General features: G+C 39.5%; 1 protein-coding gene across 1 annotated transcript in view; it reads left to right on the top strand.

Annotated features, from left to right (window-relative positions):
- Nucleotides 1-23612, top strand: part of srrm3 (serine/arginine repetitive matrix 3) — an 84232-nt gene that overhangs the window by 31197 nt on the left and 29423 nt on the right. The window contains exons 2-3 of the mRNA XM_014469434.2: nt 8843-9145; nt 20438-20539. Of these exons, the coding sequence (XP_014324920.1) occupies nt 8856-9145; nt 20438-20539 (392 nt within the window). The 5' untranslated portion in view covers nt 8843-8855. The remainder of the gene's footprint in view (nt 1-8842; nt 9146-20437; nt 20540-23612) is intronic.

The raw sequence follows: 23612 nt of genomic DNA, 5'->3' as shown, positions 1-23612 counted from the left end.
TTTGACATAATGCAGCAGATTAAATTAAAGTTAATCAAAATTCATTTCCCTATGTCAACTTGAGCGAACCATTTTGATTTCACATCCATCTATGTCAGTGTTTGCAGTTAATTGATCAGGAGTCCCACAGCTATCGACCCGGTCTCATGACAGGACAACGATAAACTTCGTCTTAGCCCTCACTGCAGAAATGTACATTTCCCTCAGTGATTTCCCTTCTGAGACACAAGATCTATGCAGCTATTTGACTTGGGATTGATGTAACAAATGTGCAATTAAAAATGGAGGTAGATCAACAAAATCTTGACCAATCTGACAGTTAGCTGAGGAAAGACGTAACGATCACAGGAAAATCAAAGTTTCACATAATCACATAAATATACAGTAAACAAATGTAGAAATGTATCTGATTAAAGCTTATGAGCTACCCAGCGTCACATAGCTTTGTTATATCCTAGAAATACGTGTATGCATTTTTCATACATGTCACATGAAGGCACCAAAAATCATTTTGTTTGACCAAAGTTAGAATCACTTTTGCCAATTTCAAGAAAAGAAATTGATAAAACCGGAAAATTTCTCTAAAATCTATAAATATTAAGGGAAAAAATACAAATTTTTTTTTTAGTAAATGATGACCGATATGATAATGTCTATACTAGCTAGAGGCTGCAGAAATATTTCATAAGCATAAGGAACATGCAATATGTTCCATACAAATTATAGTCTCACCTTATGACACTTTTTATTTCATTTTTATGTGAAAAAATAACACAGTTAAATACGGATAAAAGCTTAAAAATAATTACAAAAATTGAAAAAAAAAATTAATGATCCGTTTTAAAATTGGCCAGTTTCACATACTTTAAATACCTTCCAATAACAAAAAAATATTTATTGATTTTTGCTAGATTATTTCAAATAATGTAGTTCATATAGCATTAAAATCAAAGCTCTAACAACCATTACACAGACAAGGTTAGAGAGGTAAATGCAGATAAGTTGGAAGTGGTAAGGCAGTGTGATCGTCTCCCCGTTCGAATGGCCTCCACTCAGGGCAATGACAAAGTTGTGTTTTTCTGTGTCTTGTTTTGACAGCCGGAGACTGAGCTGAGCCCATCTATCCCCTGCCACTGACCCCTCTAATCACATCAGGAGCACTCTGATGCTAATCATCTCTCCCAGGAGACGCTGCACATGGCAGCTCACTGGAGTTCATATGATAGGCTGGAGTTATGCTACAAGGCAGCCAAAATGAATTACAGGGTTAGAAGAGCATAAGTTCATATCTGAGGTGGAGCATGTATTCCGTCAGTTTGTCTACTTATTTGAAGCTCAAAGCTTGTGTAGTGTTTTAAGGTTAATCTTCCAGCAGTATAGTAAACACTGAACACGCAACCAAAGATGCAAGCATAGCCGTGTGGTTGAATGGCCCAGTCAAATTCCAGACCAACATCCAATCGGGAATCTGTGGAAATCCTTTAGAATTGCGGTTCAGAGAAGCTTTCCGTACAGTATGACTCAGCTTGGGCTATTTGTCAGGAATGATAATGGACGGGTCGTGACGGGGCGGAGCAGGGAGGCGGAGGGGGCTGATTGCAAATGCATGTCACACTTTTCATTGTTATATTTGTAGGAAATTTAAAAAACTACAGCATGTGTCATTTAGATTGATGTCCTACTCTGTTTGTCTATTGGGTTCTATAACTGTTGTCGTTTGTGGCCGTGACATGACAAAAAGTAAAATAGTTTAAGGGATTTCTCTGTATTTCAAACCAAAACTACATGTTTTTCCTCAACAAACATCAAAGCTTTCCAAATGCTATTCTACTCTCACTCAACTCTGTATCGCTCCGATTCCACTAATTAATTGTGGATATGTTGATTCAAGATGTTTTATTTTGTTACCCTGACTCCCAACATTGCCTGCAGTGCTTTTGCTCAGAGGCGTTTGCTGTTCTAAAAGCCATCAGTGGAATTCTGCACCAATTCCCCACAATGCTTCCGGCTTCCATCCGGAGCGCGTTTCAACCACAATTAGATCTCATTCCAACATGTTTTTTTCCATTAGAGTCAAGTAAATGGAGAAATGATGAGCTGCTCCTGAATTAACTAAATCAGAAAAAGAAAGAAGAAAAGTTTGATATGCAGCAGATATGGCGTGTTTAGATTCAAACATCTAAAAAGGTCACAGTGCACATCTGTGGTTTTGATTCCCTGCTCAAATTTGTATGCACCATGCATCTGACTACTACAAAAAAATGGAGCTGTGGAGGGAGGTAATGAAAAAAAAAAAAAAAACAGTTGAGGCTGTTTGTTTCCTGGCACCCAACAGCAATCTAACGTGCTTGGAATAAAGACCGGTGACCTTGTGGGAGCTAAACAAATCCTGCAGGTGCCAAAAGGCTGACAGCGAAACACACGTTTCCAGCAGAGGGGCCGATTATTTTAGAGAGAAGAAAGGTAGAATGGGAAGTGGGAGATGGGAGGCACAGGAAAAGAGGCGGGGGAGGATTTACTTGGTGAGAGCGCAGACACGTTGCATCCAGAAGAAACGGCTTCTGTAGCTTCGCTGTGCAAGTCTCCGTTAAGGTCAGAACCGTTTTACTGCCACCCTGTAATCATGGCCGAGGGGCATTCGCCGCTGAATGAGGCTCAATCGTCAGAGTCATTGTTCACAACACCGAGCGACCTATGAGAGAGGGGTGATAAGGAAAGTGACACCATGTAAAATAGACAGTAAAACAGGCAAGAAAGAAAAAATATGGGAGCAAAATGATTTCAAATGTGAGGCTACTGTTGCAGCAAGCAGCAGTGACATTTGACTTTAGATCTACATTATGGATGACACTCCTAAATCTGCTGTGTAGTCAGACTTTAATTGTAGAGAACATCCATTACTATCTCTGACTGCCATCTATATTTTCATAATTTTTTAGAGTAAACTGTGTTTACAAACAAGTCCATCAGGACGGCCCTTACTGTGCAGATGGTCATACATACGTTCTTTGTTTAAAGAATCCTGCCGTAGGGTTTCCTTCTGTAAACACTGTTCATATGCGCAAATACAGAGAAGCTCTGATGGAGCCTGTCCAACAGTTCAGAGAAGGAACATTATGCATCATTGCGAAACTTCTCCCTGACTGATGCATTTTACAATTATTGCACGGTTATTCTGAGGGACAAAACCACTTACATGATTTAAAAAGATGAACTACTGCGCATTCGTTCCGTGTTCACAAAAGCTTTTAATAACAGATGTTTATCACGGAATGCTATAAATACAAAATGCTATACATACAAAATGCTGCTGTTCAGGGTGAATCAAACGGTAAACCACTAAGGCTGAGTACACAGCAGATTTATGAGGATTTCAGTGATGATTTGAGTGATTTATCCACGGTTTTGGAGGAAGAAGCAAGATGGAGTGGAAAAACAGAGGGAGCTAGTTCTACTGAAGGGTGGCAACCATATTTTTTGAGTCATGTTGTTCTGGAAGCAACAGTGACTTCAGTGTTTCTTGGGAGGAAGAGTTTGACAGTGAAGGGTTGGAGCCGGACATCTGTCACCGTCACCTCCAAATCACTGAATGGATGGCAACTTTTATTTTAGCTGGCGTTTCTCTTTCATATGCGACCAGAAATCTTCTCAACCTTTAAGTAAAAGTCTAAAAAATTGGTAAAAAAGGTGAGAAGCGAACCCTGAAATTCAGGTTTACAATTGATACAGCACAGTGGAAACAAAATGAAAAAGCACAATATAAAGTTGTGTTAATCTACTTATTAAATTCTAAACAGAGGAAGTAGTTTACCCTGTTGATGAAGGAAAGAAGTAAATTAAGCTGTAACAGTTAGAGCGCACTGCATGCACACCCAGTTCCTCCCTGCTTTGTTTCCATCAATCACACATCCCAGAAGATTTGCATTTGACTTGCCCTGTTGTTACAACAAGTGACAAAATGGAGCTGGAAGATGTTAAACAAAAGCAAAAACCAGGAGAAGTTACACTAACAAGCCAGCAGAGTGCAAAGTGAGACGTCTGGAAGTATTTTAAACAGTTTAAAATACTTCCAGACTTCGTTTTGGGCCTTGAGCTCGACTCTAAACACCTGTAGTCCATCATGGATATGTAATGTTGGACAAACTTTAGCTTTTGTTCAGCCCAAAACAACATGTTGAATGTTGGACCTTTGAAGTCCTCTGGACCTGTCCGAATTTAGTCTAAGACATTTGGACCTGGGTCCACCTCTCAACAGCTTTCAAGCATCATTAGTTGCAGTTTGTAGATCTCCCATCACCTTTCCCTTTAACATTATGTAGACAAAAGGGAAAGCATCTCCTTTATGTTTACTTGATAAAAAAATTATTTTAATAGTTGATTATTCTATCGATTAGTCTGATGGTTAATCAATTAAACAGATGGAAAAAAATGGGCACATTCTGCATGTTTTTTGTTTAACCACTTAAGTTTATAATTATGCTTTATATTTATAAAATTTTAAAAGTATATTAAAATGCAAATAAACTAATAATTAAATCCCTTTTGTGAATAATAAAATAAGCATTTTATTGTGTAAAATGCAATAACAACGCTCTTTCAGTGTCCACTTGATCATTTCCAGCAAAAGATGTGTATTTACACATAAAGAAGGTTTTTATCTTAAATGCTAAATGTAGATAATTTTTTGTAAAGTTTTGCCTTAGTTATTGCTCTGAGTGTGCTGTCCTTTCAGCAAATGGCCTTTTTCAGAGACTGTTTACTCCAGTGGACGATTAATGATTTACTAAATTATTTCAATAATCGATTAATCACAATTAATCCGATGAATTGTTTAAGCCCTAATAGGACCATTCTTCTGAAGGTTTGAAGAGAATATAAATCTTATTGTAACAAATCTTTTAAATTCAATGCTGTGATAGACACGCATCCTTTATTCCAGATCAACAAGTTTCTGTCTTTAGCCGCATAACATAATGTCCTGTAATTGTTGCTAACGAATTGCTTAGATAATTATTCCCCCATTTAAAAAGAAAAATAAAACACCAGGGCGCAAGTATAGGCAATTTCCTCTCATGTTATTTTAACTTGATGCATCATTAGCTCTCTAATGTGTCTAGGATTTTTATTTTTATTTTTTGCCATTCGTGACCACAGCGACTGTTATCGTTATTAATGGAGTTTTAAGTGTGTGATCCATCCGCTGTGTGTATCAGATCAGTCAGCACTGCGTGGGCTGCCAGCCACCATGTAATTGAAAGATCGCAATGCTTGAATGGAAATTACAGCCAGTATTCAATGTTTGGTTGAAGACCAGCACCTGGCACACCCACTGTGTCTGGCTGTTGTTTACAGGCTTTGTTTCTGTCGTCCGAGGTGCGATGTCGCTCGCCGCGGACACGGCAGCAGAGAGGGAAACTGAGCACGGCCGTCTTCTTTTTATCCAACGAGGCCATCTTTTATTCAGAACAGCAATCAGCGCCTCATCCTCAAACAGACTACTGAATGCTGAACTGTAATATTATCTCTTTGTGATATGAAATAGCTTATTGTTAAACTTGGCGATAGAGACAAAAAAAATGTCATGTTTCGTAAAGGATGGTTAGATGCTGTGATTGTCTCACGCAGCAGAAGATATTATAATAGCAGAAGAGCATTACTGCAGCAACTGGAGATAACCTTCAGCCCCCGCAGAGGACTTTAACACAATTAACTGTGTGGTTTCGCTTTTTTCCTGCTTATATTTTCTCTTTTCTTTCAACTAGAAAGGAAACAGATTTTCAGTTCTCCTCCCGTGTCTCGTGAAAAAAGACAGATGAATGTGGGACGTAATAATGAGGCTGCTCGAATTAAACGGCACGCTTTGACACACCAGCGTCGAGCCCACATCTGTTGTTGTGCAAAAGTGGCCTCCAAATTTCTGATGGTATCTTCATTTCATCGTAGCTCATTACAGTGGAACCTGTTTGCAACGGTTGGATGGGCACATATGGTGGGATCTGTTGCTTACAGCTTATTCATCGGGCCAGGACATGATGTCCGGCATGAAATTAATTATTTGTGTCCTTCCTTTCCCCTCTTTGAGATATCGATCCAGATCCGACTTAAGTTTTTACTGACCTCAGGACATCAGATATTGGTTACTTGTGTACACACACACACACGCCTTCACAGTGCTTTTTTACAGGGTAGAAGTAGTATGTTCACCTTAAATACAAATACCACAACTTTACAATACTGTGGTATTTGTCATGAAGTTAATAAAAGTACATTTATAACATGATTTGATTACTTTTGTCATAAACAAAATGCAAACATTTAAAACGGCCAAAAATATGCATAAAATGTACACTGTTATAGTATTGAAAACTAGGCTGAATAATAATTGTATTATAGTTTCCTTTGTTTTGTATTAACTGTTTCTACTGATTGTATTTAATGACACATTTTTGTAGTCAAGTGATTTTAACTTTGTTTTGTATCTTTGTTTTTAGCAAGACAAATTACTCATTGTCCAGGGGCAAGAAATTAAAAACAGCATTTCGGCTAATTCTGGTGCATTTGCCGAAATGTTAACTTATGTGTGTCATCCCTTCCAAATAAATTACAATTTTAATTCCTACCTCTGATGCAGGTGGAGCAGTGTGAGGGTCATCCTGGTCGTTGCACAGTGGATCATGTTTTAAACCTGGTGGAACCTCTAAGGCAATCATGTTGAGGCAAATTCTCGTTCAAATAAGGCTGGGAACAAAGTCAAACTTAATTCCCGTTCCGGTTGGACTATGCCAGGGTTGTCCCTCACCCCTTTTGGTTTTTGTAGTGCTTATGGGCAGAATCTGGAGATGCAGTCATGGTGAGGACGATGCATGATTTGGGAAGCTTTGTTTTGTGGTTCTTTAGGCCATGACCTTCAATGTGCAGTGAATCTGTTCAAAGCCTGAGTTAGTCAGTGACTCCATGCTATCTCAGCCAGTCAATAGTACTGTAGACTCATGTTCCCTCATGTGTCTGAACAGACAGACAAAAATGGAAGGGAGATTGATTACTGGTATGTAAAATTGGCATTTCATTACTGAAAACTGCAGGGGACATCAACAGAGCGAAACCACCATAAGTGTCCAGAACTGAAATCTAAGATAAACTGCAAACTAACATATAAGTTGGCTAGCACAGCTCAAAGTTCTGAGAATCAGGGCTGTAGAAACAGAGTTAAAAATGCTCCTGGTTTTGACATCCTAACTTTTTAAAACCTTTCTTGATAACTGGCTCATTCCTTTAAGAGGGCATTCAGTAGCACTTTGGTTTCAAAGTTCCCAGAAAGATCCATCGCCCTTTTGAGTCCAATTTTTGTGAAAACAAAACAAAATAAAAAACGAGACAATTTTCTAACACCCCTGAACAAATTGTCCTGAAGCGTCCAGTCCAGTCATACTCTGCTGCATTCGGAGGATCTCATTTCCCATGCAAGTCATTAAGAAACACTCTTAAGACACAAAACTTCATTAGCAGACAGAGACGTTCTCATCGAACAGAAATGTAAAATTTGTTCACGTTTGTCACAGATCTTCTACTGCACTTTGGTTTGCCTGAATGCCATCTTAAAGTTCCCACCCGATAAATGAGAGCTCTTTTTCCTGCTCTCTTTTGCCGCAGACAAGTGTATGTGCATGACTGACTGCTGTCACGGAATATTAAGTGCTGATTTACTGTATTATAGATTCAGAGATAATACCTCCTGCTGTCCCGCCACCTGTTCTGTCAGCCGACAGCAACGTCGCTACGCACGCATCCACAGATCGTTTAGCAGGGTGCAGCACTTGAAAAACACAAACACATCCTCATTAACCAGTCAAAGACCACCATGAGCAGCTCGAAAGCACATAACCGGCTGATCCTACATCACAAGCCGCTCACGCTCAAAATAGATGAAAAGACTGTCATCCTGAAGCTCTGGCCATCATCCTCTCTTGACTCCTCCATGTTTGGCAGTGATGAAGTACATCTCCTGGTTGTTTTTATATCTCCTTTGTGAAAAATGAAGCTATCAGTTGTAGAAGAAGAAGAGGAATAGCAGCGCTGGGTGTCATCTGAGACTCCAATGCAGAAAACCTCCACCTCTCTACATGTACCTGCACCGACATTAAAAGAACAATCCATCTTGATCAGAGCAGGAGCCACACTGCACTGGCACCAGATACTATTCTATACATGGAAGTGAGAGCTTCATCACTATGTGAGCAAACGAGCCAGCAAAGGATTGGTGAAAAAAAAAAAATCATATTCAAAAAAAGTCATTCATTCTGTCACACAGTCATCTGTCACTTGTTTATTTCTTACAAGTTCAATGTTGGTGAACTGTTCTTCATCCTCCACTCCCATACTTCTTTCCCCCTTTCCCTGCTGCCATTTGTCTTGCACCATGTTTCATTATGCTCCAGCAGATCTTTCCTTCCTGACCTGTCTTCCTGCGCTCCAGGGTTGTTGACTCATGCAGCACGAGTTGATGCCCCCATTCTTTCTGGACATGCATTTCTTGGTATCACTTCAAAACTGACATGTGCAAAGTTTGCAGAGTACACTGCTCAGTTCAAGCAGAAGCTCTGCAGCCTGTCCAAAGACATTTGAATCAAAGCCCAACCTCTTCACCCGTACAGTCTCCAAACATTTGTAGGTTGCTGTTTCCCTGGAGTCTTTGTTGTGCGGACAAACTGTAAATGTATAAAATTTTGCTTAATAGGTTGTTTAATCAAACTGATATTTCTCATAAACATCAGATCATCAGCACAACATGTGACTTCTAAACTCCACTGGACTTATGTCTTCGCTTTTCTCATTGTCTCCACAGATTTAAGCAGTCAATGTATGACGCGACAAGGATGCCGTCACCCAAGGATGGTGTAAACGCAGTGGCCCAACCTGTGGTCCCTGGGACTGAACCTGGAACAGTCGCAAGTTCAGGAGGGCCAGCAGCCACGGCGGTGCTGCAGGCCAAAACCGAGGAGGGCCAGGCGGGAACAGAGGAGGACGAGGAGCTTAAACTGGAGCCTGTCCTGGTGAAGAAGCCACACAGAGAGATTTTGGACCACGAGCGGAAGCGGAGGGTGGAGCTGAAATGTATGGAGCTCCAAGAAATGATGGAAGAGCAGGGGTGAGTAGATGAGTCCCAAACGACCTTTAAAAGTTGCCAACACTGTTAACAGTGAAGATTTATGTCAATGTTATGCAGAACTGGTGCTGTAGGAGGTTTGCAAAAAAAACCAAAAAATAAGGTGAAGCAATTGTAGTGACATAATTCTCTCATTTGAAATACACTCTCGAATTTATTTGTGTTAAAAATTGCCATCCAAAGACAGTATTGTGGGATTTAGTTTAGATTGCCAACCAGCATCCTTCAGGTTCTTAGTGATTCCCCGTAACTAAATAGTTTTTATGATCCTAGCTGCAATGCAAATTTACATAATTGTTTTGCGCAGGATTTATGAACATCAGGCAATGATCTATAAATGCATGGCAATGCTCATAAACCATGTTGCAAATGGTGTTCATAAATTGAGTTGAAAACAGGAGACTGCTGCTTTATGCAATGTATAATGGAGCATTTTTAACTATGACTGTATTTTTTTAAGTATGTAAATGACAAATGAAGCCATTATGGGCCAAATGTACCAGAAGATAATTCCTGTTATGTTTATCAATGACCAAATAACCTGCACTTTTAAACAAATAAAAAACACTACATTACAAGCTACACAGACTTTTTTATTTCTAAGAAACTTTTGAAATTTATTTTCACAATTACAGTCTGCTCCAGTGAAAACCATGAACAGACAGACAATACGGCTCCCATTAATATGAACAATGTAACCACCGAAGAATCAAATGAAACGTTTAGAAGTTTGACACATGACACTATCAGTGTCATGTTAGTTTGTCCTGAACAAAAATTAGTCCTAAATCCAGTTCAGCCAAGGTAAAATAAATAAATTCATGCTCAGAGTTCAGAGTTCTGCTCTTTATCATATTTTTGAGAGAGAGAGAAAAAGAAAAAGAGGATCTGAGAGTGCGAGAGATAAAAAAACAGCATCATTCAGTAGTCTCTAAAAAACGTTTCGCTCATGCGCGACTGAGTCTTTCACTCTCCAGAGATGCACATGCCATGGGAAAAATACACCAAGCAGGAATATTGTTGTAGCAGTTCTCCAGTTCTGCAAAACTCCTCATTTAAGTCTTTTAGCTGATGATGTGAGCTGAAACCTCCAGGATCTCTCTGGTGCCTTAATGCTCTTCCTCCTCCAGCACAAAGGTTCTTAGTCACAAATGTTTTTTAAAGGAGCTCCAGGGAGGATTTAGTACATTTGTGATTCATTTGATTGAACTTTTCTGCAGACTTTTTTTTTTTATCAATACAGGGAAACTGGCTAGAAAAGCTGATTTTGAATCAGTAAAAATAATTTGCTTTTATCTGCTAGTCATCAGTTATTTATGACATGGAATTATGATCGATTTGTTCCTGTTATTTCAGTTACAAAAAAGGAAAGAATCCATTTTGAGATTTATTTATTCAAAAACAGTAGGGAGATCTTTTTTTTTTAGATTTAAATTAGGTAAATATTCTTGGCAAAGAACTTGGGGCTGCACCGCTATGCAGTTGTTAGCGCTGTCCTGGATTTAATCAAGACGATGGTTCCCCTGGGTGTGTGCCTAGTTTGCCCTTATTCAGTTCAGGCTAACCACCTGCTAAACTACCAACATGAGCTTAGCTGGACTTAATATCTGTTTATAATTTAAGTCTTAGCATTATGTTTTATTTCTATTTCCCCACACGACTTACTAAAGCAACAAAGTAATTTGTGAAATGCTCCAACAGCAGAGTGGATTAAAGTCTAAAAGGTTTTAGACAGCTTAGTTAAAGCAAAACAGCAGGGAAAATGGTATGAAGGGTGGATCGATAAAGGTCACGTATGCAGGAACTGAACTGGACACTTATTTTCTTATGAAGAATAAACTGTTTCTTCAGCACCTCTGCCGCTCTGTTCACGTTGCATATTGTTCCCTGCTGTGTCGGTGTGTTTTGCAGGGAGGTTTGGATTCTAAGTGACATTTGTGTTTTCAGAGAATTAGTTGTTTTCTCTTTCCTCCGCATCTCTGTTATTACAAGAGTGCAAGGCAATGAAAGCCGTAGCAGAGAACGTGACACTGACAGGTCTATTTCTTTACAGCTGCTGAATTCGCGAGGAGCAGCAAAAATATTAAATCCAGAACCTGTTACCTGCCAAAACTCATTTTCATCTTCACAGAGGAAGGAAAGTAAAAAAAATAAATAAAAGAAGCAAATTACTGCAGTAGAGTGAAGTAAACACAAGGGACAGTGTGTTTGTAAGGAAATGGTGCATTGCATCTATTTCTTTTTATCATGTGTTTATTTATAGGTGCCTGCTATGAAAATGTTATCACAAGTTTTTTTTTTCCTTTTCTTTTTTTTATCTTTTTACACATTCCACACATGGCTGGCAATGAAACTACTATTTCTTGTGGGAGTCTGCCTGAAACTTAAGCTTAACGGTAATTTTACTGGCATTGGAAATTTGTTGAGATGCTTCTGGGACCTATGCTGCCAGAGATAGTGCTGCTTCCTGTCTGGCCAGAGGGCCACGGTTAACGTAGCTGGCAGTGTTTATAATCAGCAGCAGTCACAGAATATGTCCTGATAACCCCGCCTTCTCTTCTACTTCTTCAGAAAGTTACATAATGTCACATACCAGCTTCAAACTTTAACATCTTGTATTAGAAATGCATGTGATGCATATTGAGTTACCACATCATATCTTGATAGAGATTTTCATTTGGACTTAAGTCTGGACTTTGATAGTTATTCCAGCTTTTTAGCTACATTTAAAAGGTGGCTTCTTCCACAAAGGCCAAAGATTTGTGGAGGAAGCAGCTAATTAAGGTGCTGTTGCCTAATTTCCCAGATGAGCTGTGGATCTCTGCGGTTGCATTAATATTCACCCCCTTTAACATCACTGGCCTAACTCAACAGAGGTCCAGCCAATTAGTGCAAGCAGTCTCTCAATGAGTGGAATGGAAATCACCTGAGTGCAGTGAGTGTGTCTTAAGTGATTCTAGTACAAAGACGACTGAGTCTGGAAGGTCTGAAAAAAGACATTCCAAAAAAATCTGAGAAAATGTTGTTGACAAGTACAAGTCAGGGGATGGATGCAAAAAAATCTCTAAGGTACCAAACATCACTGGAGTTCAGTTAAATTCATCATAAAGAAATGAAAGAACATGACCCATGTGTAAATCTGCCTGCATCAGTCCGTTCTCACAATCTGGAGGCGGAGGTAAAATTAACACAACAAAATATAAGGAAATCCGGTAAGACGATTTATTTCCGTCTGCAGGAAAACTACTGCTTCAGAGAACATTTATTTTCCAGCAAGACAATGACCCAAACCATTTTGTTGCTCTTGAATGATTTGTAAAAAGAATGAAGGGGTAAAACATCTAAGAGGGTGAATATGTTTTATAGGCACTAAACATCAGGGAATCTTGCAATGCTCAGTGTTCATGACATTTTTACCTCCAACATGGTCCTAGAAAGAGAAAAACGTGCTGGAATGCCTTATGGTTAAAAAAAAAAACATGCCTTTTTTGCTCTGCGTTTGACCTTTTTAATATAGTATAGGATGATGCCGTACTGTCAACTCTTGAAAATCACATTACCATCTACATTTTCAAATGTTAATCGGCGATGTTGCCGTTGGAGACAGTCGGTGAGGAGTGATGGCTGACCGGGGCTGTGTTATTATCTTGGCATCCAACTCAAACTAAGAAAGAACCATGGAAATGTTTGAGACTGCAGTCAGCCGTAATCCACCATTTCAGCACTTCACCCTGATGGATTTATTCACAGAAACACACACACGCCCACCCCCGCACACCCCCACGCACACACACACACACCGTGCCGCTTAAATAACCACAGCTCGGAGTTGAACTACATGCTGACAGAGTCCATAAGAAATGACGAGCCCTGTGATCCTGTCTTAGTAGAAACGGGTTGCTTTCCCACAGATGCCTTGGGACATTTTCCTTCCATCACATTTGTCAAGTATAGAATATTGCCTAATCCTACTATATATTAAAAGAGAATTAATTAATAATTGAATAAATGTCAAGCTAATTAGTCATTTTTAGAGGGTACGCACAGATATGGGAAGCGACAGAAGGGTGGTGGTGGATTCGATTTAGTTTTTGTCCTTTGATTTCACTTGTCCTCCTTGAGCATGAATGCTCTCGTCAGGCAATGGGGCCTCATTAAGGCTGCCTGAGAAGGGGGGGAATGCCTGAGAGGGGAACTTGCACTTTCCCCATCTGTCAAGGTCCACTCCTTTCCGGCTCCTGGGTTCAGAGTGATGTAAAAGAGCCATGCTGTCTGGTGAAACATTTCAGTGGCAGAGAGCAGCTTGGCTAATGATGACAGAATACAAGCCGACCAGACACCCTGGCTGACCAGCTCCACAGCCTCACACAGAAAGGACTCCAACTACTTAGCAGAGTGTTCGAGCTCTGGATGGACTCGGCTCGTCTTGTTAGGCTGTAGTGAAAAGGGGGACGCTCATTTGCCAGCTTGGCTCGGCAAGGATACCCCTGCCTCTCCAGTTTTTAATGTGCCTCTTTAAATAAAAGTGTGTGTGCACAGGATTAAGGGATAGAGAGAAGGATGAAATATGAGGATAGAGAAGGAGAACAGTGCCAGACATTAGGCATAATAAAAATGGAGGCTGTGTTGTGTTTTCAGGGGTTGAGACAGAGGATTCAGCCTCCTTCTCACCCCTGGTATTTCTTTTGATGGATGTCCTGGTGAAGATCTGGGTTTGGGGACAAATTGGATGCCTGCCACATTCTTTAAGACACTCCTCTTCCCTTTACAGCCCCTCCCCCGCGGACCACCAATCTGCTTCTCTCTTGTGAGACGACCAGGATAAATGGTCTGTCATGAGTGATGGCCTCACCATGGGAGCCAATTAAACTGGCTCTGCGATTAAAGGAGTCTGTTCATTTAGCTATCTAAAGCCTGGCAGCATCCCTCATTCATTGTGCACTGAGTGCTTCATGGCTGCTGGCAATACTGCCATTAATGCAGATTAAATATGACTGAAGGTTGCATACATTAGGCCATTTATAAAAGATGTCTGGTTGGAGGAGCACGGTACGATCTGTGCAAGGAAAAACATAACCTAGGGACATGCTGTCGTGTTCGTCCCCCGGACACGACGACATGCTGACTACAAGGTGGTAAACAAAGCGTGGCGTTTTGTGTTGAAGACATGGCCCACTAACTCTGCAGTTCCCCCTCATGTGCAGGACCAGATTATTTAAAGGGTGTTTTTATCTGCTGATTGAGACTTAATGAATGTTCATGGTTTGAACTCCTGCGGTGTGCCAACCGTTTCCCCAGCTCTTAGATGAGCTCTCTTTTGTGCTCCAACTAAACTGCAGGCTGTATTGTCCCCCTGGAAGGTGAAATCAAGTGTTAAGTCCTCTGTAGTAACTCTGACCAGCTTCCTTGTCCCTACTAAAAAACACAGCCACTACATCATGCCACCAACACCATGTGCCACTGTGGGTTAAGGGACTTAACAGGGTCTTATCAGGTTTGCAGTAGTGCCTTACTATTTGCATTTTTAACTGATGGATTGAACAGAGTTATGGACTATTGGTGTATTCCTTAAACAAGACACCTCATAGCTGTATTACTTTGCATAGGACAGGTACATTATGATACACAACAGTATAAAAAGAGATAGTCTATCCATACAGGCAGACATGTAACAGCATAACTGAATATTGCTTTAGAGACATGTGAGAAGATGCTTTTGAACTCCAACAACTGACAAGTGAGAAGCCCAGATCTCATTAAGAAGGCTGCTTTCAGAGTCTTTGATGCCAGAGCAAATAGCTGTCTCTGCCCTAATGGAGGTTTTCTTCCATACTAAAGCCTGCGTCAGAAACTGAGGAGCTAGTTTTCTCAAAGACTGAAGGTTTTACTGGGGTTCTTCTCAAAAAGAAAGAACCATTTTGTCATCACAGAAGTGCCCTGGACAGTAAAAAAAAGGGCAATGATAGACAAAACGGTTGTCAGTTCTTTTGTTAAAGGAGGTCTTAGGAAAGATGAACAGTCGGAATGTGTAGACAGTGTAGCCCAAGCGATTGATCAGCTTGCACTATTGGCAAGGTGAAGACGCAGCTTTCTATAGGGAGAGCTCCTTCTTTGCTACCTTCTCTGTCAGGTCTGCCCAGGGTTTGTTATCTTACTAGAAAATCTATGAGTGTGGAGAGCATCAATTGAAAATCCTCTCCACTTGAGAGTTAAACTGTTTTACTGTAGTGCTCGGCAGGTCGTTTTAATTCTATCCATGAAATAGAAATACGGGGGTGGTTGGATTTGGCTTCCCGAGTTCCCAGAGCTTTTCAGCCTCGCTAACTACAGCTGATGCTTTCAGAATCTCATAGGTGCACAGCTATGTCTGGGGACAGCTTTCAGAGAATAGCTTATCAGATTTCAATCGCAGACAGGCACTGGCAGTTTGAATGAGCGCAAGCTTGCCCCACACTCCTTGAATCGATGCCTATTATCATAAGAACGGTCTGGAGGCCTCAACTATTCATTTTTCTGTATTGAGAGTTAATGGGGGAAATCTGTGGGCGCTCTAGGATGTCTAATTACACTAATCAAGTTCTTTAATCGTGGTAATTCTTCATGGCTACAGAGGCACAGAAGACCTCTCTCAGATCAACGTCCTTCCAAATTCCTGTAGACTTATATCGTTTATTTGGCCTCTGTAAAATTACTAAATTCCTTTGAGGTACTTACACAATTTTAAAAATACACAGGGGACACGAGCAGTTGGATATTTTACTGATTTACAGTATGTGATTTTGTTGGGAACGATTACTCATTTTCAGAGGAGAACAGATGGCACATTTGGGGGGAAGTGGATACCTTTATTGCTAAAAGAAGTGGTAATTAAACATGCACTGGAGAGATGTGTTGATTCAGGGAGCAAATCCTAATGGCATCTGACAAACATCCATATGTGGCCATTTACTCAAGTTAATTTAGAGCTCAGCTCAGTGTGTATTTCTGTCTAACTTTATTTGAAATGCTCCCAAGATACTTGGCTCAAGATCCTGCTGGCCTATACAGGGGAAAGTAGATGGTTTGAAAATGCCGTATAGACAGACATATAATCTATTTTTCTCCATGTAAACTATATGATATGGGTCAAACACTTTACAGTAGGTATCGTTCCACAAGCTTCTCACATCAGTTCAGACAGAAACGGTGAATCTGAGTCAGGTTTGTAGGCCGTCTTGATCATACGGCATTAGATCAGGCCGTTAGGATGGGCACCCAGTCCAAAACATTGACTTTGTTGACCTTGAGCCACTTTGTGATCAATGTTAATGGATGCTTTGCATGGGAGAACTACTTGCTCCCAAACTTCAACTTCCAGGATGCTGCAACCACTAACATTCTGCATCAAAGCATGTTTGTGTCTGAGACACTAAACCCATTTCCTTCCTGAACAGTATAATGACAGGTCATTTTCATAATAGTCATGTTCATATCCAAGGATGAACCAGGATATGAACAAGGTATTTTGACTGATTTCTGAATGATGTTTCACAACAAAGCGTGATGTGCCTCAAATTAACCTATCAGAAGCCTTGAATCCATGAAATCACCTTTTCAGCGTTCACAAATTGTTTCAAACCATAGTGATGTAAGAGAAAGTTTCCACTTTTCAGACATAATTTTTTTCATTATTCAAGTACTTCGCAAATACAAAAGAATTGGGTACCTCTTCCCAGGTTGGTAGAGTACCCATAAATTGTACTCAAGTAAGAGAAACACTGCTTCAACATATTTTGTTCAAGGAAAAGTAAAAACTAAATTAAAAGTGTTTGGTAAAAACACTACTTAAGTACTGAGTAACTGATCAAAACATCAATCATTTAATGTTTCAAAATTACATCATCAGTTGGAGCAACATTTGAAGTTATGTGGAGATGTAGGCATTTTAAAAAAAAATAATAATTCAGAAAAATAACTACAAAATATATTTTCCAACTCAATTTCTTTCAATATAAAATATATTAAACTTAAAAACTACAGATGTGTGTCTCTGTCTGGTGAATCTTTGGTTAAAACAAGCTAGTTCTCCATCCAGTGAAGTTGGTCATAGTGGGTAGACTAGGTACAGCATAGTAAAAATACTATTTTTTTTCCAAAACGTTACTCAAATAAACATAACTAGTTACTTCCCAAGAGTTAGAACAGGAAAGGTTGAGTCTAATTAAATGTCCAACAGTCAGAGAGAATTTTGTATTTCTCTTTTTATACAGCGAATGTATTTAAATGGTTTCAGTTGTTGGGGCCTCCATTTAAATCCGGTAGGTATTGCTAGCATAAACACCAACAAGTCTCACAACGTAAAGGCAGAAATCTCACAGGCATGTTAAGTGTTTGGCCAGTACCAATGAGTTAAATATTCAGCATTGTGTACCCTTCTTCGATCTGACGGAGCAGGGCGACTGCTGCAGAGCTTCAGCTAATGTATGGTGATGGCTCCTGCACTGTGAACAGAAAGCCATGAATATAAAGTGTTGGTCTGGGCTCTCTGTTGTGCTGAGCCGACAGCTGCTGAGCTGAGAGATTGTTACACAGCTGGACCGGATGGCGCCATCACACCGTCCGGCTTCCCCTCGGCTGAAATATCTCTCAGCTATTTCTGATGGCCATCACCCTTCTCTTAATCTCACTCTTCACATTGCCATTGTGCCGATAGCTACCAGCTATCCACTGCTGCATCCTGGGAAAAACAGCCACCCCTCAGACTAATGCTGTTTCTATGCAGATACGAGACGCTGGTTAATTTCCAAGTCAGCTAATAGGACTCACAGATACATGGTGAGTCCATATATTTCACAGATTTCACAAAGGATATCTGTGAAATCCTTTCCAGTGTACTAACCTTATCGCACTTTTGCACATCTTTCCTGTGCAAAAATGTTAGCTACAAGTTAAAACCCCACTCTCCAATGAGTTTTGTCAGGATTATGTAGTACGGCATAATTATGAAATGTATGTAAAATGCTATGTCTGGTTAAGAACTGACACTGGCCATGACTCAGTGACAGGGAGTTTGGTTGGAAGATGGATGGATGCTGAAAGGTGTCACAGATTTGACATTTGAGGGATTCTTCATGTGTTAAAACAGCCCAGTCAAAATCCAGCACTGCAGAAACACAGAATTGTACCAAGTATTTTTGGTCCAGTATCTAGTACAAATATCTAGTACTACTTCAAATAAGGCAAAACTAACCAATAAGTAACTTTTCAGCAAGAAGTAGAAACTTGTTTTAAGTCAATAATTACTTGAAATTGATGAAAACGTATTCGGCAAACATGCAGATTATTTCATTTATAGCATTGGAAAAATGACACGTTATAAGTAAAATAATCTGCCTGTAGAACTAGTACTTTTTAAAATAAAAAATAAGGAATTATTTTCTTAAAACAAGCTCCTATATCTTGTTGAAAGGTTTCCTGTAAGTTAGTAAGTGTACCTGCACTAGAAACTAGACCACAAATACTCCGTAGGATTTTTTGTTTTTGCAGTGAGACCTAAAACCATTTACAATCTTTGGCAAGACTTGAAAATTGAGCTATTAAGAAAAGGAAATATTGAAGAGACAAGAGTTCAGTCTCTTAATGTGCAAAGCTAGAAGAGCTCCAAAATCTCCTGGGTGTAATTACAACAAAAGTAAAAATTCAAGGATGGAGGTGAACTGAATAAAAAAGATGTCACATGTTTTCAAAATAACTTGGCATAACAAAATCTATCCATTTCCTTCTACATCTCAATTAAATGCTACATTATGTTGGTCTCTTTCCAAAATTAAAGTTACAAGTGAGTTGTTAAGTAACACAATATGAAGAAGTCCTGGGGTTATGAGTACTTTTGACATTTATATCTGGACATCATGCAGATTATCTTTAAAATTTTTAATTGGGTGGAAAAAAAAGGTTTCCTTGGATCTCTGCTTGATTGCAGCGGCGTGTTCTGGTTCTGCACAATGAACTGTTCAGAGGCAAACTGCCATCCAACACAACAGGCATCTAAAGGAACCAGAATCAGGAGGGCTTCCTGTCTGCTTCAACCGGAGAACAGGACAAACACAAAAAACACAAATCCAATACCTGCTAAAGGCAATGATGTGCAACTCTTTCAGGATGACTTCAAAGTTCAGCTCGCACAGCTTACATCTGAATTATTCATGAACCTACTTCAAACTTCACAGCTCCCAGGATGACCAAGTTGATTTATACTTTTCCCATTACATGAACCCCTAAAAAAAAGAAGTTCAGTGTATAATCTTGGTGCATAATATCATGTGTACTTAAGACATAGGATTAATGTGCTTCTTTCAAGCTTTTCTAAAAATAAAAAAAGCTTGAAGATTCTCTTCTCAGTGAATGTACATGGCTATTGAAAATTTTAGAAATGTCAATGGCCATATTGAAATTGGCTTTTGATATGCTTACCGATAGCCAATTTTATCTTATATGCCCAAAATAAAAGCATATAAAGCTTTATTTGCCCAAAGCTTATAAAAGCAATTCATTTGCCCAAAAGTTTGAATGTGCTTTTGGGCAAATAAGTGTTTAACACACACTGATGCTTGGTCATATAGAAATTTTTAGTGACAAGAATAATAACCTAAAATGTCCAAAATGCAACACATTAAGCTGAGTTATGGTCCAATTGGTGATTTAATCTTAGAAGCTCTGTACTGAACAGGTTGCTGTGGTAACACAGCAATCTTAGAAAATAAAAATGTAGCTCAAGGTTGCATAGATGGATTGTATTTACCAACAACTATTTACTTGTTATTCTTTTTACTCAATGGAACTGCAAGATAAATAAGCATTTTTGAATTCTGTGGCACCCACAACTTGCCTTAAATTTTTAAGATAATAGATAGAAATCTTCTTGTGTACATCTGCAGTGGTTTTCATTATTCTGTGTGGATTGTGGAGAACTCCTCTCAGAATAAAACATGACACGCTGTGCAGGCCAGAGACAGAAGGGGACATCAGTGACTCATCAACATTATTTAGCAGAACTCAGTTATTGGTCCATCAAAACAGAAATCTTTGGCATTTTTTGTGGCTCTGTGTAGAAGCAGGAGATGTGACAACTACCAAGGAAGCATCTGGCAAATATGTTGGACGATATTTCCCGATGCTTGAGCTGCAATCATTACTGTTAGTAAAAGTCGTTGCTTATGAGCTCACCATTCAAAACTGTAAATAATAGATAAATATGTATGTTTTTTTTGTAACTTCTGTTTTTCATACCTACAGGTACACTGAGGAAGAGATCCGACAAAAAGTGAGCACATTCAGACAAATGCTGATGGACAAGGAGGGTGTTATCACCAGAGAGGGCTCTCACACACAACCCGTGTAAGTTACATTACATCTAGCTTATTCTGAAAATGTCTTTTTATTTTTTCTGTTTATTAGTTGCACATTTTCATTGTGGAAACGTAGAAAAATGTTGGACATTACAAAAGAATAAGCGCAGAAATTGTTTAAAAAAATCAAATCAGCAAATTTAGACGTGTTATTTAATCAGAGGGAATGTCAGCACATAAAAATCTTAGTTCAGTATTCTTTTACCATCTTTATAGTTAGACACAGACGTTTTTGTATGCTAATTGTGGATATGAATGTCATATTTAATTTGGTCTTTTAATGATACATTTGAGTCATTTTTATTCAGTGCGAAATAATTGTATTACATAATTTTTTATTTGAATTGAACTGATTATTTTATTCTAGTAGAAAATATCAGTTGAATAATTTCACTGAACCCCACAGTATTCTGGGGGATGTAGGCAGAGGAAAGGCTTTAGCTGCTCAACTTCTCATGATGAGCTAAAAACGGTTGGTGGCATCAACTCACTCACTCACTCTTTGGTTAAAAAGAGCAACAGCAAGTTGAGAAAATTGCGCAGCAGCAGTTTCAGGTTTCTCCACCGTGCCTCATAACTGCTTAAAAAAAATAATTCTGAGGAGTGAATACCGTTGATAAAACAGGAAAGATCCCACTACCAGTTTCGTAGTACTTCAGATAATCAAAACAATTAACCTGTCTAATAATCAATATCGACTGATTTAAAACTCTTGTATTGCTAGTAAGTTACTGAGCCACCAGGCATGTTTTACATCAATTAGCAAGCTTCTGGTATAAGTATCTGATTGGATATTTGAACACTTCTTATTAAAAATGGTAAAGCTCATTTAATTTTCATGTTTTACAACTCAAGCTTTGCACAGAAGGCTGAGAGGGAACTGGTCTTATCTGGAGCAAAGGATTTTAGACAAAGACAGTCATAGTGTGTTCGTACTCTGAACATACCGTAGAAAAAGGCACGTCTAAATCATGAGTAATAGGAACAGCAGGGGCGTAGGCATGGTGGCCTTCTGAGCCAGTCCATCACACATCCAGAGGCGGTGGAGTGGAGTCGACCTACTGTTTGTGACCTTATGACTGCTAATGAAGTTCATGCATCCTGTGTCTCAGACATGGCTAATGATTCTTCCCTCCTTTGCACCTCATTTGGTGTCTGACATTTACCTAGAAGATGTTGAGCTGTGGAGCACTGCTGACGGAGCGGCTTATGCTGCATGCAAAGTTACGCAACGGTGAATATATTGACATTTATGGATCAGCCAAAGCAAAAGTCAAAGACTGACAAAGGTATGTGGCATTCTGCCAATTAGACTTGAGATGAGCTGAGGTTGTAGGTGGCCACATCCAGAAATGGCTCATCTGCAAACAAGCTCAAAATCCATGATAAGAAAGTTTTCTTAAGAAACTGCTTGGCTCACTGTCTCACTCTCATGAGATGAGCCAATACAAAGTCAGCATAAAGACTTTGCAAATCGCTAACAGGGTTCCAAAGAATTTATCAGCACAGAATATTTAAGTCCAGGAGTGTTCATATAATTTTATGCTGATCTCTAAGATGACCCTAAAGCCAAAAAGGCATTTTTATGTTTCCCTACAGAAAATAAATGTTTCATAAATCTCAGAACTGTGTTTAAAGTTTGTTCACTGTCAAACAAATTTAAGTTTAAACTTTAAAAAGTAGATTTTGAAGTAGAAACAATAATAATTTTTAAAAATCTGTTTTTTGTCAGTCAGTCTAATGACCAGTCTTATTATTTGAGAACCACTTCATTTTTTTGCTTCAAAATAAATGCATCAAAAGACAGGTGTGACTTATCACAGTCATCGCTTAGACTGATCTCACCAAAGGAAGCAACATGCTGACAGATTTCACTTAGACAAAAGATATTGCAGCGTTTTAATATTCCAAGATCTTGTGCCAACAGAGACAGCCAACACCAGCTTGTTTTATCATGACCCTTAAAAAGATTCGCAGAGATGGCAGATAATTTAGTTCTTACTGAGCAGAAAAAAATAATGCTATACATTCAAATATTTGTACGCAAACCTACTAAATAACAAATCCTGACAACCTCACCACTGAATATAATCTTGCTTCGAGTGTATTTCTGCTCAGTAGTAGCAGTTATGTTGAGCCCATAATTTTTTTCAGTGACTTATGCAACTGGGAGGAGGTGAGGGCCGTACAGAGTAGTTTACTACTGCAGTAAAAAAAACCCTGCAGTAGGAATAGATGTGCAGCCTCCTTCTTCATACTTACTACTGTCTGCATTGATTTTTCTGAAGACTGGATGGGAAATGAGAGAATGAATGCCGTTGAGTAACTCCGAGTTACGCATGAAATCTGTGCAATCTGTGCAGGATTAATGTAGAAGCTGACCCAGCATTGGCTTCGCAGAACAACCAACTGTCAGATGAAATACTAGAGAGAGACCGGCTTTATTAGAGAACAGAAACACGGCGTAATGGATGTGACTTTACAGTTCAGCTGTTTTGCATAGTCCCTGCTAGCTAACCTAGCACAGTACTTCAGATGTAGCTAAACACATGAGCTTCAAACCACCACTCTCTGAGCAGAAACAAGATCTAGCACCGCTCAAATGTTGAGGAATAATGAATCTAACTTCCACCACAAAATAACACACTATAACTCTGGGCAGCAACGAGAACAGGACTGATCCTTCAGTGGCCGAGCGACTGTCTGAGCGCGGATATGAATGAGCTGCGCCACTTTGTGCTGCAGCCCTGAGGAGGGCCTCGGTCACAGTCCATCACTGCCAGGTCCCAGGGACAAAGGCTGAACTATGAAACCTCTCGCCTCACCACTGCAGCACTGAGCGTGGAGGACACTCGTTCATCTGCCTAACAGGGCGGCTGTCTGGCTAGACAGATGTCTCTCGCATATTGGAGCCTGGCACCAATTAGGAGATTAAGAACAGGGTGGGGAATTAGTTGATTCATCACTAATGACTGAACACAGGGGCACTAGATAGTTAAATTGTTGTTAATTGCTTTTTTTGGCAGTGTGTTTCAGTGCTGCCTTCCTGGCCTAAAGCGGGA

This window comes from Xiphophorus maculatus, chromosome 11, assembly GCF_002775205.1.
Source record: "Xiphophorus maculatus strain JP 163 A chromosome 11, X_maculatus-5.0-male, whole genome shotgun sequence".
Lineage (NCBI taxonomy): Eukaryota > Metazoa > Chordata > Actinopteri > Cyprinodontiformes > Poeciliidae > Xiphophorus > Xiphophorus maculatus.
This window is presented reverse-complemented; position numbering and strand designations above follow the sequence as displayed.